The sequence below is a fragment of the Trachypithecus francoisi genome, unplaced genomic scaffold, assembly GCF_009764315.1.
Source record: "Trachypithecus francoisi isolate TF-2019V2 unplaced genomic scaffold, Tfra_2.0 Lachesis_group5, whole genome shotgun sequence".
NCBI classification, from domain to species: Eukaryota; Metazoa; Chordata; class Mammalia; order Primates; family Cercopithecidae; genus Trachypithecus; species Trachypithecus francoisi.
Genome location: NW_022681470.1, coordinates 39454806 through 39470954, shown reverse-complemented (window position 1 = coordinate 39470954; position 16149 = coordinate 39454806). Strand labels below are relative to the sequence as shown.

The 16149-nt window shown below is 45.5% G+C and overlaps 1 protein-coding gene across 3 annotated transcripts in view; it reads left to right on the top strand.

Moving 5' to 3' along the window:
* Positions 1 to 15022, top strand: part of RGS8 (regulator of G protein signaling 8) — a 31550-nt gene extending 16528 nt beyond the window's left edge. For all 3 annotated transcript variants that reach the window (XM_033198057.1, XM_033198058.1, XM_033198059.1), the window contains 2 exons: positions 8544 to 8710; positions 9943 to 15022. In XM_033198057.1, the coding sequence (XP_033053948.1) occupies positions 8544 to 8710; positions 9943 to 10125 (350 nt within the window). In that variant the 3' untranslated portion in view covers positions 10126 to 15022. The remainder of the gene's footprint in view (positions 1 to 8543; positions 8711 to 9942) is intronic.
* Positions 15023 to 16149: the final 1127 nt, after the last annotated feature.

Sequence of the window (16149 nt, the reverse complement as noted above, 5' to 3'; positions counted from 1 at the left end):
TTCTGAGCCTTCCCTGAAAATGCAGGCCACCACATTTTGGGCTGAGGCTACCTGAGAGACAATAGCATCTTTGCAAGGCCACTCAGCTGTTCTTCATTACAGCATCCCCTGGACATGGTTGGAAAGGATGCCTTTCTGCTCACACTTCAGCTCTTTTGACATGAAAAAGCCACTCCATTGGGCCATCAGTGCTGTGGGAGAGAAGAGACTTTACACAGGTTCCAAGTTAATGGTGGCACATAATGGCCTCAGTTCTCGCCACAGAAAAGGTGACAGCAGGTGTCCTTTTGCTGGAGAATCTCCAGGTCTGTGAGCCAAATGGTACACTTGCTGGGCCGTGGTATGTGTGTGATGTGTTTGTCTGATTTGGGCTTACTGTCTATCTCTCCTTTGGAGGCCTGCCAGCCATCACCAGAGGAGAGACCAGGGTGGCTATGAAGTCACGCACATGTGTGTGCAAATCCACTTCTCACCTTTTACTGGTCAAGTGACTACAGACTAACTCTCCATGTCTCACTTTCCTTATTTATAAAACACACTTTGCTAAGAGCTAACACTTATTGACTGCTTATAATGAACTACTAGGCACTTTTACATGGCTTGCCTCATTTAATCCTTATAATAGCCCAATTCAGTAGGTCCTGACATTGTTCATTATTCCCAGTTTAGATATGAGAACACATGGGCTTGGAGATGTTAAGGCACTTTTCCAAGGTCATGCAGAATTCAAACCCAGGCTGTGTGACTCCAGAGCCTCTGTCTGCTTAGGAGCAATGATGTAAGGATTGAGTTAATGTATATAAACTGGGCAGCACAGAATTCAGTGATGACGTTGACATTGACATTGATGAGGAGAAAGATGGAGTCGTGGAGGTGTGACAATCAATCCGCTAAGAGCTATGTCTGATATAGGCTAATCTAAGTTGCCATGAGGACGTGGAACAGAGTGCTAACTCTACCTGGGAAAGCTCATCATATTCAACCCCTTCAGTTTACAGATGAGGATGCTGGGGCCTAGTGAAGTTGAGTGTGTTGTCCAAAGTCACACAGTTAATGATGGGGCTGATTTTGGTCAGAACTGGTGCTGCCAGCTGAGACCTGTGGTGCTTCTGCCTCAGCAGGCTGCCAGGTAATGAGAGCTGGCTATGAGTTCACCACACATTTCCAACTCCAAATCTCCATCCCGGCTGAGTCAGCCTTAACTGCTTACGGTGTAACTTGGTTGAACTCTCCTGCCCATGTATACCCTGTTTCTATGTTGACTTTTGCTCAGATACCCCTCCGCCTTCTGCAGTGACTTTTCTCACTTTTTCTCCACCCCACCTGGAAATGTCACCATCTATGGTGTCACTTGTGACCTCTTTGTCTTGCCCTACAGTGGGGGTCCTCTCCCTCCACTTCAGTGGTCACTGGCACAGGCATCCCTCAGGCTACTGTCGCACAGAACTAGAGGCTAGACCTTCTACATGCATGAGAATGCTGGCTTTGCAGTTTAGCATCCTTGCCACTTACTGACTGTATGACCTTGGGGAAGTTATTTAGCTTCTCTAAGCTTTGTTCTTTTCTCCTAAAAAGTGGTGAAAATAACAGGATCTAAGCTATAGATGTGCTATGAGAAGCCAGTACTGTTAAGATTCATAAACCACTAGGTGTGGTGCCGGGCCCAAAGTAAGTGTGCCATCAATGGTTGCTGATGTCACTTTAAAATTCTTTCTTTGGCTTCAACTGTTTTTTTTTTTTTTTTAACTTCCTTCTTATCATTCTCCCCTTCCTCTGTGTCCCAATTGCCACTTGCTAAATCCTTGCTATTCTCCAGCTTCAAGGATCATCTGCCGGCCTGGAACTGATGGGTCCTCTCTTTGAATGATTGTTGCACCATCAAATTAAAAGTTCTTGCTCCCTTTTTGATGCATTGTAACTCCTCCAGGAATCTAAGTCTAAACCTTTACAATTGTTTGACTGTTTTTTTTTTTTGTTGTTGTTGTTGTTTTAATCACATGCTTATTTACTTTTCCAAGGTCGCTGTTCCAAACCCTTCCCGCTCTCTTAGACTTCCCTACTATAGCCCACTCTACATTTATGATTACTCAATTGATTATTTTAAATTATCGCTTAATGTTGGTTACACTAGACTAGCCTCTAAATTCAATGAGGTGGTGACTTTATCTCATTTGTTTGTGGCATAGCCCCAAAACCTAGCACATGGATGCAGCCCACATTCACAGTGACCTTATCCCAAATTAATAACAAAGATTAAGGCTGTCCCACTTGACATATCTCATATATGTCCCTTTTCTAGCTGTTTTTCTCTATCTTCCTCTACCTCTCTCTTTTTTTCTTTGCCTTTATCCTTAAGGAAAAGAAGTTCTTTCACTTTTTCTTGGTCCCTCTCCTCTAAAATTTCTCTTCAGCAAATACTATTCTTTTGCTTCTTTTAATATCCCATTTTCAGTGCCCTTTCCTTTCTGTCTGCATACACATCAGGAGAGACCTTGCTTTGGAGTCATACGGACCTGGCTGGGAATCTTGGCCCTGCTCTTGGTGGTTGTGTAATTGGGCCATGTATTCCACTTCTCTAAGCTTTAATTTCTTCCTGCAGAAAGTGGAGTGATATTATCTGTGGATCAGCGTTGTGAAAATAAATTGGGCTAATGTTTTGTAAAGTCCTGAGCAAAAAGCATGGTGTATAGTAAATAAGTAAAATTCCTTATCCCAAATCCTAAATAAATAAGTAAAAACAACACCTACCTCTCCTAGGCCCTATCATCTTCTCCAGCTAACGTCAGACAGACTTTCAGGTTCCTGCCTGAAATGAGAAACTTCCCTGCATTCACACATAGTCCTTCTTTTTGCTCCTCATCACATTTCTTCTACCTTCCTGGGTGCAACATTTTGTCAATTAGATTCTTTTCTTGAACTTCAATTCTTGCTGCTCAACTGGTCTTTTCTGATCAGATCAACATTTACACATACCCAAGTCTATCTTTTTTTGTTTGTTTGCTTGAGACAGATTCTCACTCTGTTGCCCAGGCTGGAGTGCAGTGGTGCGATCTTGGCTCACTGCGACCTCCGCCTCCCAGGTTCAAGTGGTTTTCCTGTCTCAGCCTCCTGAGTAGCTGGGATTATAGGCACATGCCACTGCACCCAGCTAATTTTTGTATTTTTAGTAGAGATGAGGTTTCACCATGTTGGTCAGGCTGGCCTCAAACTCCTGACCTCGTGATCCCCTCTCCTCAGCCTCCCAAAGTGCTGGGATTACAGGTGTGAGCCACTGTGCCCTGCCCTACCCAAGTCTATCTTAAAACAAAACAAAACAAAACAAAACTCTTTCCTGACCTCATGTTTCCTTCCAGCTATGCTGTCTTATTTCTCTACTTTTTTATCTACCAAATTTGTTGCAAGCATCATCTGAATGACTGTTTCCACTTCCTTCAGTCTCATTCACCACCATACATACCATGGGACAGCTAGTGCCCCATTACACCGTGAAAACTCTTCCTGCCAATGCTTGCTGAATCTAGTGACTGTTTCTCAGACTGTATCTAGCTTGACCTCTGGGCAGCACTAGTCACAGTGACCACTTCCTTCTTGAAATGTTCTCTTCCTGGCCTTTTGTAGTCCTGCAAAATTCTTCTGTCTCTCTGGCTCTTTCACAGGCCTCTTGGTGTATGCTATCCTATAAGCAGGCCTAGTCATTTTCAGCTGTATTATTATTAAATGCTAGTCTTAGTGAACTACTTCCAATTACTCAAGTAAACTTTCTTAATTCTAGGCCTTCATTCCTGTGGTTCCCTCTTGCTGAAATTCTCTTCTCCTTCCTCTCCTTCCTTCCCTTGCTTAGCTTCCCTCTCCTCTACTTCCCATGTCAGCTTAGAAGCCTCTTCCTCCCACAGGTCTTCCCTTCGCTCCTCAGGGCTGGCAAAGGCACCCCTTCTGGGTCCTTCATGACCCCTCTGCTTTCTCTATCATGTAACTTATCGCACTACATCATAATCATCATAATTATGTTTTCTTGGCTCAAGCTTGCCCTTGATGGCAAATTCTGTGAAGCTACGATTATATCTGCTTTTAGCACATAGCATAGCCTGAGTCACATAACAAGTGAATGAATGAATGAAGATGACATTATTGCTATGTTGGATTGAAGGTGAGTGTACTTTATATGAAGTTTTCAATGCTACATATTGTTACCTGTTAAAACCAGGCAAGTCCCTTTTCTTAGCATCGGTTTCCTCATTTGTAAGATGAGAAGTTAAGCAAGGCTCCTGAGAGCACTTTGCAGAAGTTATCTCTACTCATCCACACAAAGACCCAACAGAGTTGAAACCTGGATTTAAGGAGGTGATGCCTGTACCTCATCTAGCACAGGGCCAGACAGTTTCCTTAGCAAGGCTATCTTTACCAGCAGCATGAAGGAAGGCAGAAAAGTAATATGCTTTCCTTGTCTATAACTACATTCACCTTGCTCATAAGCACCTGTTTCTGTTTGGTTAAAAATTAAAATCTGACACAAACAACCTTAAACTCTCCCATTCGAAGAATGTAGTCTCTTCTGGTTTAAAACCAACCACAGGCTCTTCTGAGTTGCTTTTCCAAGTCACTTTCCAGTTACTCTTTTAGATAAACACACAGTCTTTTAGGGCCCCTCATTCCCCTCCTCATTCACTGAATACAGTGGAAGTGTGTTAAGATGGACGCGGAGAGGGAGCCTCTGGCCTACGGTCCCTCGGGTCCTCACTGTGCCCATGGATAGTGAAATTGTGGACTGGTCACTGCTCAGAGTCCCCCCTTGCTAAACCAGCCCTTCACTGAGTTCTCACGGGCACTGGGTCTTCCGCAAGGAGAAAACCTCCTCCAAGAGCACTGAGGCTTCTACAGCTCCAATTATTTTTCCCTTCGACCTCTGCCAATAGCCTCTGCCTCAGGGGCCCCTCCTGCAAGCAGTGGGGATCTCCTGGCAGGGAGGCTGGTTCTGTAATCCAAGTTCCCTCCAGAGCCTGTGGAGACTTCTGGATCTTCTCCATGGAGGGGACAGAGTGAGGGAGGGGTGACAAAGAGAGTTTCCTTGAGAGATTTCATGGGCAAGGATTTTAAGACTTTGTTCTCTTACAGTACCAATGGTCCCCGACTTACTATGGTTCGACTTACGATTTTTCAGCTTTATGATGGTGTGAAAGTGATATATATTCAGTGGAAACCATACTTCAAATTTTGCATTTGGATCTTTTCCCAGGCTAGCAAAATGTGATGTGATACTCTCTTGCAATGCTGGGCCAAATAATCTAACACAATGTCTGTTTTATAATAAAGTGCTGAATAGCTCATGTAATTTACTAAATACTGTACCAAAAGTGTTCTGAGCACATTTAGGGTAGGCTCAGCTGAGCTGTGATGTTAGGTTTATTAAGTGCATTTTTGACTCTTGGTATTTTCAATCTATGATGGGTTTTTCAGGACATACCCCCATCATAAGTTGAGAAGCATCTGTGCTTTGTTACATTAGTAGCTGTTTTAAAAGACATTGCTGAATTGAATGAATGATTCTCAGTCCATCTCTGCCTAAACATTGCTGTGTCATTCTTTCATTTTGATTTTCAGTTTATCTCAGGTTTCTAGTCCCTTCTTCCAGAGTTTTGAATCCAGTGTAGGAATGGGAGCAGGAGATGCCCTGAGCAGACCTCTCATATGAGTCTAAACTACGTTACTCTCCTCTTCTCTTTCGGTACAGGAACAATTTTATTTTCCACCTGCCTGACAGGAAGTAACTTTACATTATATTCTACTTTCTCTATACTTTATGGTTTAGAGTTAAGGTGATCATGTGTTCTGGGTTTTGCCTGTGGTGGTCATGGTTTATAACTATTGTCTGCATGTAATTAACAGTAATGCAACCTTCACTCTCAAAATGACCTGGCTTGGGTAGTAAATAACATGGTCATCTTTCTTTTCTTTTTCTTTTTTTAAAGATAGGGTATCAGTCTGTCACCTGGGCTGGAGTGCAGTGGTGTGATCACAGCTCACTGAAGTCTCAACTTCTGGGGTTCAGGTGATCCTCCCATCTCAACTTCCCGAATAGCTGGGCACACACCACCACACCTGGCCAATTTTTGTATTTTTGAAGAGATAGGGTTTTGCCATGTTGCCCAGGCTGGTCTCGAACTCCTGGGCTCAAGCAGTCTGTTTACCTCAGCCTCCCAAATGTTGAGACTATAGGTGTGGGCAACTGCGCCCGGCCATTCCTACTTTTCAAAATGAGTTTAAACTCAGGTTTCCAAATTTAAATCTCCTTGTGACTTAAAGCTTAGTGTTGGGAGCCACCCAAAAACCTTTCTCTTAAGTTCCTGGCTCTTGCAAGTAAAGGTCTTGGCTTTTATGATACTGTTCTAGTATAGACATTAAAATATCTTTTTTTTTTTTTTTTTTTTTTGAGACGGAGTCTCGCTCTGTCGCCCAGGCTGGAGTGCAGTGGCCGGATCTCAGCTCACTGCAAGCTCCGCCTCCTGGGTTTACGCCATTCCCCTGCCTCAACCTCCCGAGTAGCTGGGACTACAGGCGCCCGCCACCTCGCCCGGCTAGCTTTTTGTATTTTTTAGTAGAGACGGGGTTTCACCGTGTTAGCCAGGATGGTCTCGATCTCCTGACCTCGTGATCCGCCCGTCTCGGCCTCCCAAAGTGCTGGGATTACAGGCTTGAGCCACCGCGCCCAGCCCTAAAATATCTATTTTGAAAGACAAAGATATACAATGACTTTTTTATTCAGAGAAATGAAAACATTTCAAGAAAGTAAAAGTAAGCATTTGAATATATCAACAGCCTGGCACCAGCAATCCATCGAATGACCCTGGCCAGTGCACGGTCCTGGTGGATAGTGGTGGACGTCAGATGCCCAGGTCATCCTGTCATCTAGAATTAAGAGTTGTTAACATTTTGTTCTTCTAGGGAATTTTAGAAAAGAAATAAAAGATTATTGCCAGTGTCTTTTATAACCAGTAGAACACTTCTTTATTCTAGGTTGTATGTGCCCTTCCCCTGAGGACCGTTTATAGAAAACTACAGCGTTATTTGATTAGAGGGGAGTGTGTTGAGGTTGAAATAACTTATAAAAAATATTTTTAAGTAAAAACATTAACTGGATGCATAAGCTATCAATAAATGTGATTTCCCTTTCTAACTGGACATGGTAACCCTGCTCATCTTGTGTTGGTTGGAAGTACTGCTTGACAATATGTATGATACTGATTAACAAAAATGAAAAGGCATATTAATTTGTTAAATCACTTGGCAGGAAAATTATGATCAATCTTAACTAAAACATAATTTGATAGGCAATATCTTTTAAAATAAAGTATACATGGAAGAAAAACATCAAAATATAGCACCTCAATTTTTTTTTTAAAAAAAGGCTTGCAACCCCATCCAGGTAACAGAATGACACCACTGACTGCATTTCAGTAGGTAGTTTACTTTCAGATTTTTTTGGTAGTAGCAAAGGATGAGACATTCACGTTCCCTCTGGCTCATCTTGTAACAAGTTTTGTGTTTCCTCAGGATGGTTGACTTGGATTAGGTTAGAGAACAAATAATTTGACCTGATTATTAAATAGCAACATAGCTCACCAATAGACCTAGGGAACAGATACCTGTGCCCCAAACATATTACTACACCTTCCTAAATATGGCTTTGTAATATCATTATGACTCTTTATTTTTATTTTATTTTATTATTATTATTATTATTTTTAATGAGATGTACTTTTGCTCTTGTCGCCCAGGCTGGAGTGTAGTAGTGTGATCTTGGCTCACTGCAACCTCTGACTCCTGGGTTCAAGCGATTCTCCCACCTCAGCCTCCCAAGTAGCTGGAATTACAAGCATGCACCACCACACCCAACTAATTTTTTGTATTTAGTAGAGATGAGGTTGTATCATGTTGGCCAGGCTGGTCTCGAACTCCTGACCTCAGATGGTCCACCTGCTTTTCCCTTCCCAGGTGCTGGGATTACAGGCGTGAGACACCGCGCCCGGCCCCGTGACTTGAATAAGAAGCATGGCTTGTCTCTGAGGACACTTGTGTGTCTAGGATAATGAAGTCTTTTTTTTTTTTTTTTTTTTTTGAGATGGAGTCTCACTCTGTCGCCCAGGCTGGAGTGCAGTGGCGTGATCTCAGCTCACTACAGCCTCTGCCTCCCAGGTTTAAGTGATTCTCCTGCCTCTCTGCCAAGTAGCTGGAATTACAGAAATGTGCCACCATGCCCAGCTAATTTTTTTTTGTATTTTTAGTACAGATGGGGTTTCGCCATGTTGGCCAGGCTGGTCTCGAACTCCTGACCTCAGGTGATCCACCTGCCTCGGCCTCCCAAAGTGCTGGGATTACAGACGTGAGCCACTGCACCCAGCTGAGAATGGGGTCTTCAAGAGGGTGTGGAGGAGCAGTGAGATTGGACAATTAGGGGCACCCTCACACTATTACTTCCTTCCTTTCTTCTACAGTTCTTAAACTTAAGCTGCTTCCTATCTCTCCTTTTCTTCCTCCCACATCCACAGATGGGGTGGCTGCATTCCGTGCCTTCTTGAAGACGGAGTTCAGTGAGGAGAACCTGGAGTTCTGGTTGGCCTGTGAGGAGTTTAAGAAGACCAGGTCAACAGCAAAACTGGTCTCTAAGGCCCATAGGATCTTTGAGGAGTTTGTGGATGTGCAGGCTCCACGGGAGGTGTGTTGGCAGCGGCGACCATCCTGTCTGTCCGTGGCTTCTGGCCTGCATTTCTCTCCTCAGAGAGGATCTGAGCCAGGCTTGATGAGGACTTTCTTATACAAAACTGAACCTCATCGCTCTGGTGGCCCTTGATGAAAAAAAAAAAAAAAAAAGATCATTTTTAAGAAACAGAAACCCAGGGCTTCCATCAGAGGAGCTCCATTAGGAGTGTTTTAGTTGTCTGTCAGTGAAGCACGTGCTAGCAGGAACTGTGTTGCTACAGAGATTTTGCAAGAATAAATGCTACCCAGTCTATGTTCATTTTCCTGGTGGAAGGCAGCATAGCTTAATGAAATGTGGATCTGCTTTGAAATCTTGTTTCAATTTTAGCTCCACCACTTACTAGCTATGAGATCTTGTTCAAGTTACTAAACCTCTCTGGATCTCAATTTCCCCAATGTAAAAGGGTACCTACCTTTCAGAGTATGAGAGATGAAGCACCTGTTCAGTATTTGCCACTGCTCATTAATGAGTAATTATAATTATTTATATTATTTAATTATAATGATTTATAGTAATAGGATGAATTTCTATTATATTGCTGTTCTGAGTTATAATACAGAATTTTACTTGGGAGGGGAGGGTTTACATGAAGAAAAATGTTTGCTACCAGTTTAGGTGCATTGCATTTTTAGATTCCTTCAATTATGCTTTGACTTGGGATGCAAGAAGTCTTTACCAGTTGTCTAGGATGCTACAGGCCCTTTATAATGCTGGTTGGAACAAAGATGTACATTCTAACCAGGGCCTCCCTCCACAAGGCATTTGTTTCCTTAGTAGACAAGAAAAGACAGGAGAAAAAACTTACTTCAGGGGAGTTGCATTAACAACTGGCTTGGCCATCTATCCCTTTGCCTGCCAGGGTGAAGGTCCCTGGATTAGGGATTCAAGTAATTTGGGATTTTGCCTTGGCTCTGTTGCTAACTTTCCATACTACTTTAAACAAGCTTTTTAGTTTCTTCTTTTCAGTATTGTTGTCTATAAATTGGGACTGAGAATATCTAGTCTTCAGACGCTGCAGGATTCTTGCTGTGATCAAAAGGGATGACCTCCATGGAAGCAATTTGAAAAGCCAAAATCGTCTTAAACATGTAGACGCTGTCATTAATAATTATTGCATAGTTAGGGCCAGCTGCCAGAAACCTTGGCCCTTGAGGGCCTGTGACCTTGCTCTCTGTTTGTATCTCTAGGTAAACATTGACTTCCAGACCCGAGAAGCCACGAGGAAGAACATTCAGGAGCCGTCCCTGACTTGCTTTGACCAAGCCCAAGGAAAAGTACACAGCCTCATGGAGAAAGACTCTTACCCCAGGTTCCTGAGGTCCAAAATGTACTTAGATCTGCTGTCCCAAAGCCAGAGGAGGCTCAGTTAGACCTCAGAAGCGGACTCCTGGAAATCACCGGCTTTCCCCTCCCCTTGCTGCAAAGATCATATTCTAATGTGAAATGTCATAGGTGTTCAAAAGCAGTGGCATTGAGGGTGGGAGGCTGGGGGTGAGGAGGGAATGAAGGGCCTTTCCAAAATATGACCCAGCTGCTGGAGCTTGGACTCTATTCCATTTACCCATGTTTGTGTTTTGGTTAGTGGTAGCGCCTTGCCGCTGTCACCCTTTTCTGGGTCAGCAACTTGCCCTTCATAATGCCTTGGGTCACCTCTGCTGAGAGGGCAGATTTGCTGTGCTAGGCTAATCTGTAAATAATGCAAATGCAATTCCCACCACCTCCACACCCTCCTCAGTTAGGATTCCTGACTCCACTTGTTGTAAATCCCTGGAAGGAGTAGCTGAAAGACTTGGGCTCCACTCTGTGATTTGTAGTGGCCAGCTCTGCTCACTGGGACCTCACAGCTTAGGAGAGAGGTTTCTGTGGAATTCCAGGTTTCTAGTGCTGTCATTGACAGGTGACCTCTCGGAGAAGGAGTGAAATCCATGGGGTTGTTTGTTTCTTCCATTTCCATTGGACCAGTGTGAAAAACTGTGATTACTTTCCATCTTGGCCTAGGAATTCACAAGACTACCCTACCCTTACATTTCCAGAAAGAGTCTTGGGACATGTCCTTCATGACTTCTGAAGTGGAACTGCCATTAAGAAAGATACAGCTTACAAATCTTCCTCAATTCTACGAAGAACTTTTCCAGAAGTCAGGAGACGAGGGAATGTAGCACCAGTAGATTTCTATTCAAAGGGGTACCATATAACCTGTCTGTTGCTCTGTGTCTTCTCTGCCCTCACCTCTCTGCAGCATCATACATCACTGATCTCTTAGGATGACAACTTGGCAAAGGGAGGTGAATTCCTGTAGCATGGAGTGCTCCCACGGTGCCTAGTACTTTCCCTGTATCTCCACCTCCCCCGTTCCATGCCAGTCATGTAATTATGATGGGGGAGAACGGGAATTTAGGCTGAAACTCTTTCCAGCATACTTCCTGGGAACATGCTTTCTTAGAAAGATCTCTCTCTTGGACACCATGAAGCAGCTTCTTTCTTGATCTTTGACCTTTTGGAATTGAGCATGAAATAGGAGGTGTGTCTAAGAAGATCACTGTGAACATCTGGACGTGGAGAACCTTCCTAAAATGCTTTCATGATACCCTAGAGCTGCTCTTGGAAGTGTGTCAGGCAACTCTTCCTTGGAGGATGAGTGAACAGCCTGGAACCTACTCTAACTACCCAGGAAAAAGCTGACTTTGGCACAAGAGTAGTGCCAAGGAGATGAACCTTTAGCAGAGAGACCAGAAAGTGAAAGAAGGGCATGCAAGAGGCTGGTTTCCAGGTGGAGAGGATAACAGAGTGGAGTTACTGTTGGAATAATTCACGATCAATGGATTTGGATTCACTGCAGATCTACAAAACTTTCAGCTTGACTAAATGGAACAGCACATGATTAGGTATAAGCTCTGTGCAGGCAATTGCAAACTGGGCTGAACCATTCTCGTTTTAAGGGGTGAGGGGCCTTTTAAGGTTATGCTGGTGGTGTTCTAGTGCTTGTGTTCCTCTCCGTTAACTTTGAGAATCTCTTCCTTTTCTAGCTATAGCTAGACTAGGCCAAGAAGGCCCTTGAGTCCCACTAGTGCTAGGGCCCACTGCACTGCCATGGCACATTGTTATCTGTGAGTGAGGATGGGCGTGACTGTGTGAACCTCAAGGGGAGAGAAGAACACACGTCTCCTAGCCCTCACACCGAAGAGACCTGTGGAATTTCGTGTTCAAGAACTCCAAAGCCTCAAATGGGTGATCCTAGTCAGATCAGGTAGTATCCTCTCAACCGTGGTTAAAAAAACAAATCGTTCTTTCTTAGATAAAGCTGCCAGAATTAATTTAATGATTAAATTCTCTAACAGGGTATTTTAAACATTGTTTACATATGAAATGTGCATCTGCTGCCAACTCTACTGTCAAATATGAGGTGCATATAAATTGGAATTGCACAGAGTTATAGAAATGTGAAACATTCTAAAAGGGGCCTTTTTCACCACTTCCACTATCCCAAGGAGAAAAGCCTGAACAAGAGTGTCATGCTATGGCCTCATAGAGGGGCCTAGAGTTCTTGCCAACTATTGAGGAAACGAAGGCTGCAGATGGTGGTGTCATGGCGCCCTGATGACTTCCTCCTACAATGGGGAGGTGTGAAAGACCCAGCTTGGGGATCCTGAATTTTGCAGCTAAGCAAGAGTATGTGGGCGTGTGTCCGTGTGTAGAGGAACGTGATAGCTAAATTTATGGTACTCCTGTGGAGCGTCTCTGTGTGTTTGTGTGTGTGTGACAATTGTGAGCATTAGACTAGTACAAGGCAGACATGATCTTCCCGTGGGGTGGAGCTTTCCTCATACCCTGTATGCCCTGCTTCCCACAAGAGGCGCAGCACTCTCCACTCTGATGCCTAGTTTTAGGCACTCTGGTTGTGCCAACCCAGATTTTGGTCTGTGATAAAACAAAGAGAAATGTTTACAACATCTAGAGCAATATCCAAGCATACCTCATCCCTGAGCTTCCATGTTTCCCAGTCCTGCCCTCTCTCCCATTGCCTCTTCCACAAGCTCATGTCCTTGGGTACCACTTCCATTTATTGCCTGTCTTCCTTTGCTCCTCAAGCCGGGCCTGTGCTGTGGACTTGCTCTCTGGACTCAAGGCTTGCTGGGTCGTGGGCCTCTGCAGCCTCCAGGCAAGCCAGGGCAGGAGTCCAGGCAGAGCTGTGACTTCCAGAATTGCTCTCCATCCCTGAGTGACCTTGCCCCACTGGAGGGCTAACTTGTTTGGGGGCTGGTGTGAGATTCATTATTGCCCTTGGCAAACTAAATAGAATACTGTCAGTATCAACCATTCATGGCCTTGGGCACCTCTGGGGTGAGGAAGAATCCTCTGAGGCAGTCCTTCTCATTAAACTTGAGCATGCACAGGAATCACCTGGAAAGCCTGTGACAAGTGCTAATTCCCAGGTGCACACCCAGAGATGCTGATCTGATAGACCTGAGATGGGGCCCAGAAATCAATATATTTAATAAGTTCCTAGGTGGCTAGTGGCCTGTGGACTTGGAAAAAGGATGGTCTTAGACAGTGGCTCATGACCATGGCTGCTCCTTAGAATCACCTAGGGAGTTTTTAAAACCCAGATGTCCAGCTCCCACCCCAGAACAGCCAAATCAGAAGCTTTTGGTAGAGACCCAGGCATCAGTCATTTTTAAAGCTCCACAGGTGATTCCAATGTGCAGCTGAACTTAGGAAGCATTGGCCTAAGGAGTGAGGAGGAACACAGTGTAGGGGAGGGGAAAGGGCAGGGGGAACACAGCTGTGTGGACCAAGGGGGCTGGCACATTTCCAGATGCAAGCACGTAGATACTGAGGAACCTGGCCAGTCTTGGAACCTGACTCGGGATGCTGCCTCGATGCCCTTGAGGTCTGACTTGCTCTTTTGAGATAAAGGTAATTTGGCCCAAGCTGCGTGCGTTGCTGGGCAGTGGCCTTGCCGAAGGTGGTAGCTGAAGGGATCCTTGATTGAAAGACGCTCTGCCATGCTTTCCGAGTCCTGTCTCCTCCAAGTTTGTCTCCTAGGCTGTTTCCCCTGTCTGTTTTCCTGCGCCCTTGTGTTTGGCCATTTTTGCATTAGGGTGTGTCTCTGTACCCAAGGCCACACGACAAGGTAGTTGGAACCCCCACTCACGTGGTGAGTGAAGAGCGTCGTGGTAATAATAGTAGTAACACAACTTCCAAATTTCTCAGTGGAGAGTGTCACGTCCTGGGGATATCAAGATCTGTGAGGCCTTTCCAAGCCCTCACCATTCCCTCCCTCTTTGGTCCCAGGTTGGGTGGGCAGCTGGGAAGGTCCTAGTTGATTTTAATCTCCGGTGCTCTCCCCAGAACTGCTGCTCTGAATAAACCAAAGCTGTGAAAGAGCGTTCTGCGCAGGCTGTGGGCCCAGCCTCTGGGTGCAGGCCCTGGGCACCTGAGCTGGGCAGCTCAGCTGGCTCTGCTGTGAGGGGAAGCTGTGAACTTAACTGTGCTGAGAGCTGGGGGAGGGTAGAATGGGGAAGACTGAAGAGGAAGGAGCGGGTGGGAGAGATCAGCCGCTAACATGGTGTCTGCTTCTCCATGGACCAGAGGAGAAGGGATGAGTAGAAAATGCAGAGGCAGGATGGTCTCCCAGCAACAAGAGTATCCAGAGTTCTCCTGACCCTGTCTGTGCCCAGTTCCACGGAAGGCAGAGGCATCACGGTTTTCCATCCCAGGCCACCCTTCCAAGTGTCAGGCCTCTTTAAATCTGCATCCCTCTGGGTTAGAAGCAAGAGAGGTGGCAAAGTCTCCCTGGCACTGAGAGCCTGTTCTACCGTGCCACTCGGCATGAGATGGTGGAGGAAGAAGCCAAGAGCAGAGATGCCTTCCTGTTCCCATGGCCTCTCAGGACTCCACAAGATGCTGTGGACCAAGACGGGAGATCTCAGGATGGGGCCACTGGCCTTCCTAGGTTGGGCTCTGGGTCCTTTTAATAAACTGTTCCTTTCCTGGTTCTTACTCCCTTTTGGTCCTTCTGCTCCCTTCCCTCTGCCAGGTATGGAAAAGGTGGCTGGGCTGGGTGTGCGCTCCAACCCCGATAGCATTAGCTGAGTCACGCGGCGAGCACACAACAGATTTGTAGCAGCTCATCTGCCATATAAACCGCTTGGCTGATGGAGTCCTCATTGAATTGTTTCATTACCATGTAAAGTGGAATCATGTCTTTCACCTTTACTATAAACAAGGCTGTGAGAACATAATAAACAGAACCTGAACAAGCTGCCCTCTGGTCTCTGCCCACATTTCTGCCCAGCTGACTCTTTATGAGGAAACTCTCCATATCACACATGGACTTGCTGGAGGGAGGGCACGTGGTCCTATCTGGCAGCAGCTGGCACAGGGCTGGCCATCAGGAGAAGCAGGGGTGTGGGTGGAAATGGATGGGCCTGGCTTGGGGATGAGCGTTGGGTGGAGAGTGACTTTGGGTTATGAAAGTTGCTTTGAAACTGTAAAGTGCTGTCCCAATTCGAGGTGGTGTTTTTATTACTACCACCTACTGCTTGAAAATGCAGAGAGGAAAAAAAGGGTGAGGATGGTTTGTGTATTTGTTCAGCTGGAGCAATCTGGAAATGCAGTGGGTTGATCTTGCTTAGGGCTGTACCTCACTTTATACAATCAATGTGTCCCCAAAAGTGTGTATTAGTCATCAGATCTTTAAGTGCCTCTGGTGATCAGGTCCTGTGGAGAGGAGGAAGGAGAATAAGGCACTGTATCTGCTCACAAAAGCTCATTCTTCCAGTGGGGTGATAAGACAGAGATATGCAAAACCTTAACCATCCAAATAATTGAAAATGCTCTGGAAAAGGTCTGTCTTTAAAGGAAAGCTGATGCTTCCTCAAGATGAATCCTTTGGGTTAAAAGAAAAGTCATTTTGTAAAGCAAATGATCACCCTCAATTCCAATTGGGCAAGGAGTAGTGGCAGGTTGGGCTGCTGCAGACAGGAGTCCACCACTGGGGAGGGGGTGTGGCTGGTTTCTGTCTTTCTGGCTTTGCTCTTCTACTCCTTCTACCCCTATTCCCACCTGGGGCTCCTGACCCCTGCAGGAGAGAGTGGAAGGGGAAGGATAAGAGGCCAAGGATGAGGCGTGTGGGTGGGGGGTCAGGCCTGATGTAGATGCCATCTGAGATAGGCTGTGGGCTCTCCAGCCTTGGAGGACTCTATGGAGGGGAAAGGGGAGTCCTTCCTGGTTCATTGGAGACCCTGTGTCTTGGGAATCTGCTCCCTGCAAGTCTCCTGGTGAGGGTGAATGATTCCCTCTGGCGGGTGGACTGGTCCTTCCTGACAGTGCCCCAGCTTCTCTCTGCTGCTGTCCACTTGCCCACTTGGACAGGTCCTAGGTTGAACTCA